The sequence below is a fragment of the Trachemys scripta genome, chromosome 1, assembly GCF_013100865.1.
Source record: "Trachemys scripta elegans isolate TJP31775 chromosome 1, CAS_Tse_1.0, whole genome shotgun sequence".
Lineage (NCBI taxonomy): Eukaryota > Metazoa > Chordata > Testudines > Emydidae > Trachemys > Trachemys scripta.
The window spans coordinates 60511915-60530009 of NC_048298.1; the positions used below are offsets into that span (position 1 = coordinate 60511915).

General features: G+C 44.4%; 1 protein-coding gene across 2 annotated transcripts in view; it reads left to right on the plus strand.

Moving 5' to 3' along the window:
• The first annotated feature begins 6251 nt into the window (after positions 1–6251).
• Positions 6252–18095, plus strand: part of TBC1D30 (TBC1 domain family member 30) — an 88094-nt gene continuing 76250 nt past the window's right edge. For both annotated transcript variants that reach the window (XM_034770626.1, XM_034770634.1), the window contains exons 1-2: positions 6252–6728; positions 13348–13512. In XM_034770626.1, the coding sequence (XP_034626517.1) occupies positions 6350–6728; positions 13348–13512 (544 nt within the window). In that variant the 5' untranslated portion in view covers positions 6252–6349. The remainder of the gene's footprint in view (positions 6729–13347; positions 13513–18095) is intronic.

Below are 18095 nucleotides of genomic sequence, written 5' to 3' on the forward strand. Positions count from 1 at the left end.
GGAGCGCAGCAGGCGCTGTCACGTGACCGTCCCGGCTTCAGCAGCGGCCTTGGCCGCGAGGGGAGCAGCCTACCCCACCCCCAGTCTCGCTCCCACCCCCTCAGCCAGCTCCGCCCTCAGCCTCATTCCCATCCCCTCGGCCAGTCCATCCGCCTCCTTCAACCTGCCTCGCGCCCGCCTCACTCCCAGGCCCTCAGCCAGCCCCGCCCCGACTCACTCCCATCTTCTCAGCCAGCCCCGCCCCCCCCTCACTCCCACCGGACTGCCCCACTCCTACACCCCTCAGCCAGCCGCCGCGCCCCTGCTTCACGCCCACCTCCTCAACCTGCCGTGTCCTCTCCCACCTCACACCCCCCTCAACCTGGCCTACAGTGCCTCACTCCCACACCTCACTGCCCCCCTCGCAGGTGGCATCCAGCTGCAGCGTGTGGCCTGGGTTTTCTGACATGCCCTCTCGGACCTAGGGTGTCCAGATGTCTTGATTTTATAGGGACTGTCCTGCTATTTGGGGCTTTGTCTTACCTATGTGCCTCTTACCCCCACCCTGTCTTGATTTTTCACACTTGCTATCTGGTCATCCTACTCAGACCTGGCGCTGCTCCTGGAGCTTAGGCAGGCCCGTCAAGCCCCCACGTTTGGTGCCCCCTGCTGGGAGGCAGCCAGGTGAGGGATGCAGGTCCAGTGTGTCCACAGAGCCAGTGACTGCCCACAGCAGCACTATGTTTGGCATTGCTGGTACTCCACACTTCAGGCCATACAGTCACTGGTGCATGCTGGGTAAAGCTAGCAACTTGCCTGTGCTGAGCCAGTGGGTCTTTTTCACAAGGCACCATGACCACACGCCTGCTTGGGATGCTGGGATTGCTCCCCCTGGCTGCAGGTATTCACCTTGGGGCTCATTGTCAGATGTGCTGAGCTCCCACAGTTCCAATTCAAGTGAATAGCAGCTGTGGGTGTTCCCCTCCTCTTTAAAATCTTCCTGCCTGAATGCCTGGCTCAGTGTTTTATACTGCTGCCCATCACTGCAGTATCTGGAACCGTCCACTTAAAAACAATAACAATTGCAAAGTCCCTCAAGGACATCATGGAACCTCTGGCTTTTCTCTTTTGAGGGTGAAAAAAGTCTGTTTGTGGTAGGATTGTTATTTTTATTATTTGTTTTGGTTAATTGATTTTTGTTTCTTGGTTTTGGTCTTGTTTGTTTTTGTTGTTTTTCATTTTGTTTGTTATACTACCAAAAGGTGTCCTTTAAAAAAAAAAACAGCTCCACTAAATGAACTTCTAACATCATGATATTTATGAGGTTTGTGCTTGTTATGCTATTCTACTCTGGTTTTTATTTGGCTCTCATGACAGAAGTATCTGAACACTTTCCACTAGTGCATTAAGCAATATAACTAACATCTGTCACATGTGATACACAATGTAGTGTTTTGTCTTGGTAGCTCTTTTTTTATTTTAACGTGTATATGCCGCTGCAAAATTCCTTTTGGTAACAGGTAATGCTAACAACCCTCTTTTCAAAGATGATCCAGAGGGTTGTGATGTGTCAACAACTGCTTATCCTCCCTGAGGAATTCTAAATAGGATGCCATGTGAGATTCCCACAGATAGAATGAGGTCTTATGATGATAGGTATTGTTTGAGTGTGAGGATGACTATTTGGGATCCAACTAAATGCAAGTGAGTTGAAAGGGCTGTTCATGATATCTAGTGATAGTGTTTTTTCAAAGTGAAGGTGGAAAAGTGGATGTATATAGCTCCCAATTCTGCCCCAACTGAAGGAAGAGATAAGGTGGGTGAGGTAATATCTTTTATTGGACCAACTGCTGTTGGTGAAAGAGATAAGCTCTGTGTAGCTCTAAAGCTTGTCTCTTTCACCAACTTGAAGTTGGTCCAATAACATTACCCACCCATCTTGTCTCTCTAATATCCTGGGACCAAGACTGCTACAACAGCACTACAAACAATCCATTGAAGGAAGTCACTGGCAAAAATCCCGTTGACTTCAATGGGAACTGGCATAGGTTCAAAGACTAAGGGCATGTCTACATGCAGAAAGGTAACAGCATAATTATAGTGGTATCCTGGTATACCAGGATAATTATATCATTATAGATATACCAGTATAATTCTTCTTGTAGACGCTCTTATTTCAGAATAACCATAACTACGGCTAAGATTATGTCACAGAGATCATAGAAGTCACAGAATCTGCAGAGCCTCCATGACATTTTCTGCTTCAGCCCCAGGTGATACCAGTCAGCTCTGTGTTCTTGGGGAACCAGGGCGCAGTATCCAGCCTGTCTGACTCATGAAGAACACACACACCCCCAGCCTCTGCTTGAACAAAAACTGATCAGAGAAAAGACTTGCAGGGAGCAGTGAAGGGCAGTGGGAGACACACCTAGACCCCTCCTGACAAGGGTGATAGGATTAAGGCAACTTCCCTAGCCTCATCTGCATCAAAGATGGGACAGGGAGGCATCTCCATTAGCAGGGTGGCTCTACCATTTTTGCTGCCCCAAGCAAACAAACAAACAAAAAGCTGCTTGGACTGCCGCCCGAACTGCCAAAGCAAAAATAAAAAAGCTGCCCGGGCTGTGCCGCCCCAAGACTAGATGGAATGCCACCCCTTAGCATGTGTCGCCCCAGGCACATGCTTCCTCCGCTGGTGCCTGGAGCCCGGCCCTGTCCATTAGCAGAATGGAGAACAGAGATTCCAAGGCAAGAACCGCACTGAACTCTGGGACCAGAAAAGCAGGGAAGCCTTGCATCATGGGGGATCTCTGCCCCAGATGTTAATGAACCTATGCTTGTACACACCCAGCTCAGAGTTATCAGGCCAATTCTAGTGATGAATCCTTGATTGATATCCAAAATACTGAAGCAGCCTAATTGCAGTGTGAGCTCCCTGGAAGGAACACCACCTATAGCTAGGAATGATCAGCTCCTATTGTCTAGCCTAAAGAAAACCCTTGAGTCATCAGTTTACCCATAAACAAATCTAGTGTTCTCCCTTGAACCATTGTTGTTTCCCTACAAAAAAAAACCCTACACACGCTCAAGTAAGTGTTCTGATGCATGGATCCAAACTCTGCATCAATTCCACTGGGATTTCATCTTCTCCTGACTGATCGTGCTGGGGGCTCTGCCTGTCGCCAGCACTCAGGACCCTGAGCTACCACCATCACCTGGGAACCCCAACCAGTCCAAGTTTCATGGAGTGGTGAGACCCCAGCTCTCTCTCTTTCTCTCTCTCTCTCTCTCTGTTTTCTTTTCTACATCAGGTATAACTTTCTAACCCTGACTTGTTTGATCAGGGATAGTTGTCTATATATGACTTTTGTGATCTTTAATAATGTAACTCTTATGTTTGTTTAGGCTCTCCTTGTGTAGTTATCACTATTATTCAATAAATAACTTTTATGGTTAAGCTGGTTGCTTCCCTCTCTCTCTGAACTTTACTCTTTTGTGTTTTTTGCTTCCCCAGAGCAGCAGCACTCCTCTTACCTAAGCTAAAGATCCCTGTAGCCCCAAAAATACTGTGGGGTTTTCTCATCAAGTGGGCTACTACCAGTACAATTGTAACGTGAAAGTGGGGATAGAGACGTGCTGAGTCTGTGACATACCAGGGTGGCAGCTTGTAAATGCTGCTTGACCGAGACTACCGAGTCCAGGACATATAAGGGTGGCAGCTTGAAAGTGCTGCTTGACCCAGTCCGCTGAATCCAGGGGCATATAAGGGTGGCAGCCTGGAAGTGCTGTTCAACCCAGCCTGCTCAGGTTTACTCCATTCCAGTGCGGTACCTGTGGCATATAAGGGTAGCAGCTTGAAAGTGCTGCTTGACCGAGGCCGCTGAGTACAGGGACATATAAGGGGTCAGCTTGAGAGTGCTGATTGACCCGGTCATTCAGACTTGCTCTGTTAATGTGTTTGTGTGTTCATCTGGTTCTGGGGCTGGAGGAACCCAGCCCTGGGGAGCCTAAGTCCTGCAGGATAGCTCCATTGGGAGGGGACTTGCAGAAGGGAGAAGTAGAGCTCCATATGAAAACACAAGTGACACGAGCAGTACATTAAAAGAATTACAGACATCCCCCAGAAAAGTCACCCTAATAAATGAGCGTACCCCAAAGTAACGGGCAAATCTGATAACATGGTGCAGTGGGGCTGGAGCTGTCAGCCAGTGGGGACCCTGGAGCTCTCAGCCACCGCAGGCAGCTGGGTCACTCGCAGCTCCCAACCGCTGGCCCCAGAGCTCCGAGCCATGGCGAGAGGCTCCTGCAGCTCCCAGTTGTTGCGGGCGTTGAGGAGACCCCTGAGTTCTGAGCCGCCATACGCAGTGGGGAGATCCTGGTGCTCTCAGCCACTGTGGGCGGCGGGAGGACCCTGGATCTCCAAATCGCCACAGGCGCTTCGGGAACCCTGGAGCCGCAGCAGCAGTGGGTGCTTTATCCCCCTCCCCATTTTGTCATAGTTATTTTTAGTAAAAGTCACAGACCGGTCACGGGCTTCCGTGAATTTTTGTTTAATACTTGTGACCGGTCTGTGACTTTTACTAAAAATAACCGTGACAAAATCTTAAACTTAACCATAACTATAGTAGTATAAATAAATTGGTATACTTTATGTCAGTAAATTTCCCTTTCTCTAGTCTGCCTTTGAGATAACTGACAACACTGAAGAAAGAACTACACAAGAGATTCAGCAATGCACATTACAGTGAAGATATAACAAAGGTGGGAGACATCTTAATATAGAAACCTTCATTAACCATTTGATATGGGATACAGAACTTACAGATGATGTCTGTGACAGGCAACTTAGGACATTTTGGGTTGCTGCACCGTATGTTGTAATTAATACATTAAACTGAACATAAAAACCATTTGGAAAAATACTGTATAAAGTGGGTGAACAGTATTTTGTTGTGAACAGCTGAGGCAAATGAGTGATCTCTGGTCATAAAAGACAGTTTCTTGCATTGTTTTCTATTACTGTGTTAGGCTTGGGATAGGTTGCTATTACAATGGCTCCCCCCTGGGGACAACTGTACAGTAGAATAGGTCATCTTCAGCAACTTTTGTTTTCTTTTGAAAATAAAATTGCCATGGTAACAGTGAAAAACAATAACCTGAATGAATGACTAGGCAGAGTTGAGGACGGGATGAAATTCAGGTGCAGTCTTGTGAGTCTGCAGCTTCTGAACTGAGAAAATTATACAGGAGCCTAGCCAAGAAATATACTACACAGAGAATTTTTAAAGTGACTTTGTTAGCGCTACGCTGAAGTCCAGGGTAGCGGAGCTAGTGAAAAGAATCACAATTCCTATTATAACAAAACTAAATATTACTTATTGTTATGTTCAAAAGGCCAATGCCATCTGTGCAGCTGGCTACTGCTGAGTAAGGGAAAGAGAGAGTAGTGGACATAGCTTGCTGCTCTCCTCATGTCTGGGTCAGGTACAGTAGCACAAACATATACATCTGGCAGGCTGTTCAAAAAAGAAAGGTAATCAGGTGCTGTGTTGTCATGTCATATGTCAATGGCGAAAAGATCACAGAAACAACTGCTTCCTTCTAATATTGAACAGAGAACTGTATTAGAATAAAGAAATCAGTGTACTCTCTAACACTACTTACTCACTCTGCATTTTCTCTCCAACCAGGTCATTCATTCCTGGGAGAATTTAGCTGCACAGCCAGTACTGAAAGTTAGTGTGGTTTTTCTCCTGGTGCTTCAGTGATGAGTTTCCACTGCAGACCCAAATAACATTTCACTGGGCCCAAGCAAATTCATAACACGGTCCCCACCCCATCCCTCACAGCTAGATACATAGGTACAAACCTACTCTCACCAGGTTTATATAAATAACATTTAATCAAATTCAAATATCCATAATTTAGTCTGCATGTTTTTTCTGACAGGTGATGGGCTTGTGGCCCTGTGGCCATGCCCCTCCTTTGGACCAGGCCCTGCGAAAGTCCCCCCCGCAGCAGCTGCAGTGTTCTTGCGGGGGAGTCCGGGTCCCCACCCCTCTGCAGCAGGTGCAGTGTCCCAGGACGAGGTCCCCCGAAGCAGGTGCAATGCCCCAACCCTGTACCAGGGTGGCGTGTACCACTCATCGGGGGGTGTTGCGTCTGGCCGGCAGCTCCTGCAGGCAGACAGGTACAGAGTCTCCCCCCGCTGCCCGGTGTAGAATAGGCTGAACCCGGAACTCGGCCGGACGGCCGCAAGGCAGGGGCGGGAGCTGCGAGCCGTGCTGCATGGCTAGTCGGCAGCTGGGGCGCGGGGCGAGGCGAGGCTGTGCCCGGCCGGGGCTGAGGACACGGGCGGCGGCCCCGGGGGATGGAGCTGCTGGAGATAGACCTGGAGGGCGGGAACTCCTGGGAACCCGCGGCAGGAGCGGGGAGCCCCGGCCCGCAACGCCAGGGCGCTAGGGGCAGGGGCGGCAGCAGCGCGGACAGCCTGGCCGAAGAGGAGGAAGAGGAGGGTCCCGCGGGCAGGTACCGCAGAACCTCGTCCCTAGTGAGCGGCCTCCTGACCGAGCTGTATAGCTGTGGGGGCCGCGCCCGGCACCGGGACAGCGTGGACAGCTCCACCGAGGCGTCCGCGGGCTCCGATGTCTTTCCCGGGGGCAGAGGCAGCAGCGCCGAGTCTCGCTTCCTCCAGGAGCTGCAGCAGCGGCGGAGCCAGCGGCACCAGCTCGAGTATCTGGGCCAGAAAGGTAAAGGCACCGGACCGCCTGCACGCACCTCCGCCCTACCTAGCCACGCCATTGGCACCGGGAGTCTCCCGCCCCGCCCCGTGCCCCCTTTCCGCCCTGCCTGAGGACTGCGGGTCTCCTGCTCTTCAGGCCAACCTCAGCCTTGCCCAGCCACCCCACTAGCACCGGGAGCATCCTGGCCCTCACCCCAACCTTATTCTTACCCAGCCACTCCAACGGCACTGGTAGTACCCTGCCCTGGCTCGCATCTCCGCCCTGCCTGGCCACCCCAAGGCACCTTGAGTCTCCCGCCTCATGCCTCCATCTCTGCCCTGCACAGCCACCCCAAGGCACTGGGTGTTTCTCACCCCATGCCCCCATTTCAGCTCTGCCTGGCCACCTCATTGGCACTGGGTATACCCCATTCTGCACCCCCATCTCCACCCTGCCTGGCACCCCACCGCACTGGGAGTACCCTGCTCCACGGCCCCACCTTATGTTGCCTGGCCACCTAGGGCCGGATTAACCTTTTGTGAGCCCGGCACCAAACATATTTGTGGGCCTCCATGTAGTCGTTATGGGCCCAGCACGATGGCGCCATTGGTGCCATAGTAAATGTGGTACTGCTGGTATGGGGATGAAAACATTTATTCAAAAACAAAATAAGATCTCTGAAGCCATGCTTGATTGAGACCTCCACTCAGCCCATAGAGGGGCTAGCATCAATATACCCAGAATATTCTTGAATTTGGATTACTTGTGTGGGAGGGTGTTGTTTGTTAGTTTTGTCTTTTGTGTTTCAATACTGAGGGCCTGCTTGGCGACCTGAATACAAGTGTTTAATTTTCACATTTGTGAGCCATATTAAGCCCTGATATAGCAGTCAGTGGAGTTGCACCTACACCACCACCTCCTCCACCCAAAGTCATATTTCGTAAATACATTTTTTTAAAGCTGGATTTTCTATTTTGGTACAATAATGTTTAAAAACTTTTTTTAAAGTTAGTTTCTTTAGCCTATTTCTCCCTTTGCCTCACCATCCCTCATGACTTTAAGTGAAACAGTAAAGTTACTGGGGTGGAGTGTGGGGAGGAAAATTGTGGGGGAGAAGTTCCTGGGCATTCCCGCTGGTGGGAGAGCGGCAGCCAGCCCTGCTGTTACTGCCCCCTCTCCCCCCGGCCCTGAGGGCCACTGACAACCAGCCTCCCCCACGGCGGTCGAGAACATACACACACCTGGTGCAAAGCTGCAGGATCAAGATAGTGTCCAGGAGCCCACGGCTGGGCATCAGGGTTGCCAGGGGGCCGAACACCGGGAGTCACAGCACTGCTGCCACCCCTGGAGAGTGGCGGAGACTTGGAGGAGCGGAGGGGTCAAGCCAGGAGCCCCTACCCTATGTCCCATGGGCAGGGCTGGCTCCAGCTTTTTTGCCGCCCCAAGCGATGAAGCAAAAAAAGATAAAGCCGCGATCAGCGGCAGCTCTACCGCGCTGCTTCATTCTTCGGTGGCAATTTGGCAGGGGGTCCTTCGCTCCGAGAGGGAGTGAGGGACCTGCCGGCGAAGACCCGGACGTGCCACCCCTTCCCATTGGCTGCCCCAAGCACCTGTTTCCTTCGCTGGTGCCTGGAGATGGCCCTGCCCATGGAGAGGATCAGCGCCCCGGCACTGGGAACCCTCTCTCTGCACCCTTTCCTTTTTTTTTTTTTGGTCCGCTTCGCTGCTACTCACTTCAGCTGGGACAGAAGCTCACAGCACGGGGTGGGGCATTATGGGACTACTAGTGTAGCTGGCGGCACAGGTCCAAGGGCCCCAGTGGACGGCAACGGCACGCGAACTACAACTCCCCACACACCTTGCAGCGCACTGCTTGGCTGTGGCTAGGCTGGATTAACCGTTTGTGGGCCTCCAAGTTGTTATTATGGGCCCCTTCCAAGTGTGGGTCTGGTACTACTGGCGCCATTGTAAACCCAATACTGTGGCCACCCCACAGCAGTAGGAGTCTCCTGCCCTGCAGCCCAACCTCAGCCCTGCCCAGCCACCCTGCCGGCACCGGCAGTATCCTGCTCTGGCCCCCACCTCATGTTGCCCGTTCCACCCCACTATCACTGGGGGTATCCTGCACCACACCCTCACCTCATCCCTGCCCTGCTACCCCATCAGCACTGAGTATCCTTATCCCACCACCCATGCCAGCCTCATTCCTGCCCTCCCACTGCCATCTGCAGGCCAAACTCATCCCTGCAAACAGAATAAAGTCCAGACCAGCAACATGTATACATGACCCTATTAAAGCAGCAGTTTCATAAAGCTGAAAACAACTATGAGCCCAGTCAGCTGGGAGAGTGGATTTAATCAGAAAAATATGAACGATAATTGGGAATCTTTTAAGAACATCTTACTATATGCTCCAAAAAACACACTCTCACAATTGAAGAAAAAGGCTGTGCTGGTGTTTTTTTAAAATCTGGTTTAGAGGGGAAGTGAAAGTAGCTATAATTTTTTTTAATGTAACAAATGGTAGATAGGGGAAATTGATAATAATGGATATGAATCAGAACTTAGGAATTGTAGAAAATTGATAAGGGAAGCAAAGGAACACAAGGAGAAATATATGGCCATCTGAGTTAAGGACAATAAGAAGGAGTTTTTTAAATGTGTTAGGAACAAAAAGAACCTGGATACTGGTATTGATGAAAATGGTAGAATTATCATTAATAATGTAGAAAAGGCAGAAGTGTTCAGTAAATATTTCTCTTCTCTATTTGGAGAAAACACAGATGATATAGTCTCATCATATAGTGATAACACTCTTTCCATTCCACTAGTATTTCTGGAGGATGTTAAACAAAAGCTACTAAAATTAGACATTTTTAAATCAGCAGGTCCAGATATTTTGTATCCAAGACTTTAAAAAGAGCTGGCCGAGGAACAAGCTGGACCAGTAATGCTGATTTTCAATAAGACTTTGAGTTTTGGGGAAGTTCTACGAGACTGGAAGAAAGCTAATTTTGTGCCACATTTTAAAAAGGATAAACAAAAAGATCCAGGTAATTTTAGGTCTGTCAGCCTGATGTTGATTCTGGGCAAGATAATGGAGCAGCTTATGCAGGTCTCGATTAATAAAGAATTAAAGGAGGGGATAAAGTAATTAATGAAAGTCAACATGGATTTATGGAAAATTGATTCTGTCAGACTAACTAGATATTTCTTTTGATGACATTACAAGTTTGATTGATAAAGGTACTGTTGATGTAATATACCTAGACTTCTGCAAGTCATTTGACTTGGTAGCACATGACATTTTGATTAAAAAAACTAGAATGATATAAAATTATGGTACACATAAAAACAGGTTAATTGATAGGTCTTAAAATGTGATTGTAAACAGGGAATCATCATCAAGCAGGTGTGTTTCTAATGGAGTCCTACAGGGGTTGTTTCTTTGCTCTACACAATTTAACATTTTTTATCAGTGACCTGGAAGACAACATAAAATCATCACTGATAAATTTTGCAAAAGACATGAAAATTGGGAGAGTGGTAAATAATGAAGAGGACAGGTCACTGATTCAGAATGATCTGAATCACTTAGTAAACTAGGTGCAAGCGAACACTATGTGATTTTTAATGCAGCTGAATGTAAATGTATTGCATATAGAAACAAAGAATGTAGGCTATATTTACAGGATTGGGGATTTTATACTGTGAAGCAGTGTGTCTGAAAAAAAGATTTGGGGGTTGCGGTGGACAATAAGTTGAAGATGAGCTCCCAGTGTTACACTGTGGCCAAAATAGCTAATGTGATCCTTGGAGACATACAGGAGAATCTTGATTAGAAGTAGAGAGGTTATTTTACCTCTATATTTGGTTCTGGTATGACTGCTGTTGGAATACTGTGTCAGTTCTGGTGTTCACAGTTCAAGAAGGATGTGATAAATTGGAGAGAGTTCAGAGAAGAGCTACAAGAATGTTTAAAGGATTAGAATCACTGCCTTACAGTGATAGACTCAATGAGCTCAATCTGTTTAGCTTGAGGAGTGACTTGATTGCAATCTCGAAGTACCTATATGGGAAACAAATATTTAATAATGGGCTCTTCAGTCTAGCAGAGAAAGGTATAACATGATCTAATGGCTGGAAGTTGAAGCTAGACAAATTCAGAATTGGAAATAATGTGCAAAAATTAACAGTGAGGGTAATTAACTATTGGAACAATTTCCTCAGGGTTATGGTGGATTCTCCATCCCTGACCATTTTTAAATCAAGATTGGATGTTTTTTATGAAAACTATGCTCTAGGATAGTTAGGGGGCAGTTCTATGGCTTGTGTTATACAGGAGGTCAGACTAGAAGACCACAGTGGTCCCTTTGGCCTTCGAATCTATGAATTCCTGCCCGACTGATATGGAGAGCATCCTGTCCCACCACTCCACCGGCACAAGGAGTATCCTACTGTGCACCCCAACCTCAACCCTTGGGTCGGATTGGCAGAGACCCTGGGGGGTTTTCACTTCCCCCTGCAGCACGGGTCACCTGCAGGTTTAAACTAGTGTAAATGGTGGATTCTCTGTAACTTGAAGTCTTTAAATCATGGTTTGAGAACATCAGTAACTCATTTAGAGGTTAGGGGTCTATTACAGGAGTGGGCGGATGAGGTCCTATGGCCTTTAATGCGCAGGAGGTCAGACTAGATGGTTATGATCGTTTCTTCTGACCTTCAAGTCTATGAGTCTATCCCTATGTAGCCGCTCCACTGACACTGGGAGTGTCCTGATCTGCACTCATCCCTGGCCAGCCACTAACATGGGGGTTACATTCCTCCAAAATTATCCATGACTTCACAGGGAGTAACCTATTCTGTCCGTTTCCCCCAGCCTCTTTTCCCTGCTTACTGTAAATCCCTTCCCTGATCTGCGTCAAACTCTTCCTCGTACAGAGGCACGGTGATATCACTCAGATCCTTCACATTTGCTGATGAATGACACCTTCTTTGATCCTGTCTCCTTTCCCTGCACTCCCATCTCGTCCTCTCTATTATCCTGGACTTATTTCTCCACCCACCTCTTCACCTTCTCTGCCTGTGCAAGTGTTACCTTTTCCTCCGTCTGCACAAAAGTTATCTCTCCAGCCTCCCCCCGCCCTTGCCAAAACAAACAAATCAACAAGCCAGAGCTGTTTCTCCTCTCCCAGAAACTGCCCCTTCCTCCACCTGGGAAAGGAGGGTGGGATAATCAGGATTTTATCAAAATATTCAGTGCTTGGATGGTGATAATGTCAGGTGCAGCATGAGTGTGTTAGGCCTTTATTTTCAGTTACACGTGTTCATATTTTTCTGGAATCTGTCACACAGAACATGGGTTCCAGATTTTTTTCTTTATGAAATTACACAAATCTCAAATAGTGACCAGCTGTCACTTGTTCCTGAAAGATTTGTTGACCTTAGCATTGCCAGATAGAGGGCGCCTTCAGGAAACCGGTTTTGTGAATTTATTTAGTTCTGTGTGACCTTATGCACAATTTCTATAGTTTTAAACCAGCGAAGCATAATAACTCTGTAAACTTGGTCATGCATTACAGATTCAATATTGTTAAAAGTAGTCAATATTTGGATCACCTTTTTTTATTTCTGACGAAGTTTTTGACATATTAGCTTGTTTGGAAATAAATTGAGTCTGAGGGGGGAAAACCAAAATTTTAAATGTAAAAAGTAAACAAAGCTGTTACACCATTTCCCTTACACTTTGGAAAACTTGAACTCAGACAATAGCAAAATGAATCTATCCAAGAATGTTCATGAAAACTAAGCAACCGTGGCACTAGATATTAAGAAAAGGAGGACTATACAAAGGCTGCTTGTCTCCCGATGTTAAATCAGTCTTGTTGTTGACATGGAAAAAACCAGGAAGTGAAACCTGCCAATTTCTTCAAATCTGTGCAAAGAGCTTTTTGCTTCTGTATCTGGCCTGTTAAGGTGGTATTGCTCCATCTGATGTTATGGATGGTAACCTCAGTCTCTAGTGGAAACTTGCAATTTCAACATATGATTAGTTCAATCTAGAATGTGTTTAATGAACCAAAACTTGTCAGGGTTTGCATGAGCGTAACTATAACTTAGGGAACAGCTCTAGTGAACGCAAGAAAGAATAAAATCCAGCTCACTCCCTCTGTTGATTCTACATGGTAACCAGAGTAAAAAAGTAAATTCTTACTCTTAAGTCCATGAACATGATTCTGAATACATACAGGGATCAGATATACGAATAAGAACGTTCCAATTTTCCATACATGGTTTTTAGAGAACCATATTTTAAGGCATACATGTAACAGCATAACTAGTACGTATTTTTGGCTACATCTGTCACAATAAACACAAATTTATAAATTAGAAAAATTAAAATTCTGCCCTTATACAGTGTGTGCAAGTTAATTATTGACTTTGGCCCCGCTCCTAAAAGCACTTATGCATATGAATACTCCGATCCAATAAAGCTACTATCGTTAGAAAATCTACATATGTAAAAGTCTGCAGCAGTAGGTCCTTGGAGTGGCTGCTACAGCAGTTACCCTAGATGACACACTGAACTCAAGTCATATGTCTTTCAGGCTGGACTGTAATAATTTTGTGTTCTGCTTATTGACAGATGCTGATGAACTGGCAACTATAGTACGAGAACTGAATTACAGAATTTGTGTTCAGTCAGCAAAGCTGCTTCGTCATCTGAAGCAGAAAGATAGGCTTTTACATAAAGTGCAGAAGAACTGTGATATTGTCACAGCATGTTTGCAGGCTGTTTCCCAGAAACGCCGTAAGTACTGTTTTGTGTATGTGTTTATTAGTTGTGAGTAGTTTATTTAATTAATATGGCAGTATTTCAATTAAACCCTTGAATTTCATAGTATGAGACTTCTGAACAAGTTCTAAAATCAAAAGGCTAGTTTATGCTATTAGATGCATATAACTAGCTCCCATTGAAGTCAATGGGACTTGCATGTGAATCAGTTAAAAAGAATTGGTCCAAACAATTGATAAGATATGCTATAATAGTCCAAGATGGATGCATTGAAGAAGTTGTCTCTCTCACAGAGTACGCTCTGTAATGCTTTTTCAACTTAGCATAGGGGAAACATGTTGATTCTGCTTGCTGTGTTTAATTGTAAACTTTTGTATGGCTGGGGGGAGATAGTGAGTGCCATTATTTTCTCTTCATTAGTAACTGTGTGTTGTATGTATGTTTTTCATTCCAGAATAGTATTTCTAGTGTGCCATTTCTTTACTAAGTGGATTCAGAACTATAGATATTGTTAGGAAGCTTGAATATCAACATCTGTCATTTATGCAAGGGTTTCAAAATAGGAGTTGTGGGGAAGAAGAGAAATGTTGCGTTCTGAGTGCTAGTTTTCTTCTTTAACTAAACAGAATATTTTTGTATTTGATTTTTCATCATTGTCAAAAGGCACTAAAATACTTTCAGTAGGTTCGTGTACAGTGAAACTGTAAAATGTCATATCTAAAACCTTATCATAGCTTTAGAAACAATATATGAAAATTACCTAACATTCCGTCTTATTTTTTTATTAACACGCAGCGTGACAGGTACAGTAAATGTTCAGGTAAAGTAACTATAAGCATGACCACTTAAAAAAATGCCTGCAGCAACTTTGAGGTGCATGTAAAAGATTTATTTTAAAAACTTACTGTAGTGACATATATGCTAATGTGGTGTAGTTAAGGGTTTGTTTGGTCCTCTTGTAAAATTAAATCTTTAAGAGTTTATGAATGTTGATGTGCTCTACGTGAAATTTAGCAAACGAGTTCTCAGTCAACATATAGTACTTAACATACATGTTCTTCCTCTAATCTCTCCTTTTCCCCCAGAAAAATCTTTAAGGCCTCAATTCTGTAAATGCTTAAGCACAAACATAACTTTAACCTTGTGAGTAGTCCCAAGATTGGGTCCTAAATTCTGACAGTGAAATCCTGGCCACAGTGAAATCAATGGCAAAACTCCCATTGACTTTACTAGATTCAGGATTTTCCCCCATGAGTATAAAAGAACTGTGAATCTGAGTTTTAGATGTTTTTGTTTTTATTCATACTATTTGGAAAGTGGCACCGTTTTTTGAAAGAAAACCAACTAGCTATCCCTGAGAAAGCAATTTCAGTTTTGAAATGTGCAGTTATTGTTTAGCAGCTGTGTGTGTGTGTGTGTGTGTGTGTGTGTGTGTGTGTGTGTGTGTGTGTATGTATGTATGTATGTATGTTTGAAGTCTGGTTACTGGTATGCAGTATGTCTCGGGCCCTACCAAATTCACGGTGCATTTTGATCAATTTCCACTGTCATAGGATTTTAAAAATCGTAAATTTCATGATTTCAGCTATTTAAATCTGAAATTTCATGGTATTGTAATTGTAGGGGTCCTGACCCAAAAAGCAGTTGGGGGTGGGGTGGGGTTGCAAGATTATTGTAGGTGGGGGTTGTGGTACTGCTACCTTTACTTCTGCGGCTGCTGCGTTGTTTTCAGAGCTGGAGAGCTGCGGCTGCTGGCCAGGAGCCCAGCTTTGAACGCAGAGCTGCTGCCAGCAGCAGTGCAGAAGTAAGGATGGCAAGGTATAGTATTGCTATCCTTCTGCACTGCTGCCTGCAGAGCTGGGCCCTCAGCCACTGCCACTCTGGCCGCCCAGCCCTGAAGGCAGCAGCGCAGAAATAACGGTGGCATGGTCTAGTATTGCCACCCTTAATTCTGCATTGCTGCTGGCCGGGTGCTGCTTTCAGAGCTGGGCACCTGGCCAACAGCTGCTGCTCTCTAGCCTCCAGCTCTGAAGGCAGCGCAGAAGTAAGGGTGGCAATATCATGATTCCCCTAAAATAACTTTGCAACACCCTGCAACTCCCTTTTGGGTCAGGACCCTCAATTTGAGAAACCCTGGTCTCTCCTGTGAAATCTGTATAGTACAGAATAAAAGCACACAAAAGACCAGGTTTCATTGGGGGGGGGGACCAGATTTCATGGTCCGTGACGTGTTTTTCATGGCCGTGAATTTGGTAGGGCCCTAGGTATATCTCTTTAAATTAGGCTTTTATATTTAGTAAAAGTTGTTTAACATCTAGATACACAAAAATCAGGAAGTTCAAAAGTGTGTATCCCAAAGCAACTGTAATTTAGTCATCATGTACATTTAGGATGTAATCCAGTGCTCACTGAAGTCAGTGGAAAGATTCTTGTTGGCTTAAATGGGCTCTTGATCAGGTCCACACAGTGTTCATTTTTATGCCTTAATGTAAAAATACTAACACCATGTATGTACAGAATTATATTTGGTGTGGGAATATAACTTTAAATGTTCTGACATTTGTACATCTAAAATCTCAGAAATATTATGACATTAGCATAGATTTTTCCGCTTGTCTTCAATTTTTAAAAAGACTTTTTAGAACGCACAATTATTGTGATGCCATTGAAATAAATGCATAATATGAAATAACCAAAATGAAACTGAATTTATTTTAGTGTATAGCACTCCAGCTATACACACGCTCATTAATGCATATTTTGTCTATATGCCTCAGTACCTATTAAAAATATTAGTAGAAATCACTGGACATAGTACATTATTGTACTAGAAGCATAACTTATTTTTGAAACTCATCAAAAGTACTTGTAATTGAAAGCCAACTGCACAGCAAGTTCAAATGTTGTTTCTAATGGACACTGAATTTCTTTTTCAACTTAAGATTTTAAATATCCAGTTTCGGATAGAGGAGCCAATAATTGTTTTAAAAGTATTTGAAGAAAAATGTTGGCAAGCATCACAAAAGATTTATAATAAAAATGTATTCTTGCAATGTTTTTGTTATAGGCAGTAAAGCTTTCTAATGTGCTGCTCCATATTAGTATTGCAGTGTCTTGTATTACTAATGTTTGTGTCAAGAACTCATTAAGGAAAATTGGGCAAACCACATCGCGCTCTAAAAAACGTCTAAAAGATTTTCTTAGTGACAGGCTAAAAAAATGCTTGGAAACATAAGTTAAGTCATTTAAAATATTGCCTAAACCTATATATTTATATAATGGCACCGTGTCTGGTGTACGAAGTTCCGCACTATGTTTGTGCTATATTTAAAAAAAAAAAATGCACGCAACAGCCCTGAAATTTGCATCTAAAGCTAAGAATCCAGTCTTAATTTGCCTGTGATGTTCAGTGGCCCCCTCCCACATATAATACTAGATCAAATTCAAACAAGTACTGTGGTGAAATAGTTAATGGTAGTGATTCTGCTCAACTCCGAGCTTTGTTTATGTGATATAATTCAGACCCTTAACGCAACATGGTAATCAAATTAATCCCTTATGCAACGCCACTTAATCAGTGGAGTTACATGACAGGGGTAAATTTGGCCCATTATTTTGTGGCTAACCATACCATACACTAATCTATTCCTCTGCAGTGAATAAACTGTCAAAACCCTTTACAATGATCATTTAAATTCTAAGTGATAACATAAGAATTTAAAATTTAAAACTTTTATTATACCATGCAGATAACTAATCATGGATCAAATACTGAGGGGGATTCACTCTCAGGCCTCTGCTGCAATTCATTAACTACTTAAAGTATGGTCTTCTGGCAGCTTTAGAGGCCTATGACTGACTTTATTATTCCAGGGCCATCAAGAATCCAGTACATTGCACATAATAGTAACTTCTTTGGTAGTAAAAAGAACTAATAGAACAAGTGTGGAGAAATGAACTGTCAACATGCATGTTGCAACATTAGATTCTAACAGAGTGCACTTCATACTCTTAGACATTTTGTGTGTTGATATAAATATTTGTCATTGGTAGATGAAATGCATTTGTAGAATGAAATGCATTGTGGTCACAAGTAGACACTGCTTTAGAATATAAAATGCATTGCAGAATGAAATGCATTTTGATTAGAAGTATACATTGCCAGGGTTCTGTTAGACAATGGATAAATGCTAAGAACAGTACACCATGTTGGAGTTTTAATTTGAAATAATTAGTGGTTGACTACCTTTATTTCAATGGAACCTGTTTGAAAAAACTAAAAATAAAAAAATGTTAAGGGGTAAGTCAGTTGGATAGAATGTCATAGTGGTCTCCTGATGCCAGATATTTTTTCCAAGCAGACACTTACCTGTAATTTAGTAACTTTATCGTATTTATTTGATATAGTAAGAATGATGCTGAGGCATAATAGATGTCCATTAAGATCCACATGCCTGAAAAGTAAATTGCCTAATATTATGTTGGCAGTTCTCATTCAGAGAATGTGTAAGGGTGACGCCCTTTTTCTCTAATGAGATTACACAAACTTTTTGGTTGATTTCTTGGCAGTAAGCGTGTGTCACCTATTACATTTCCTT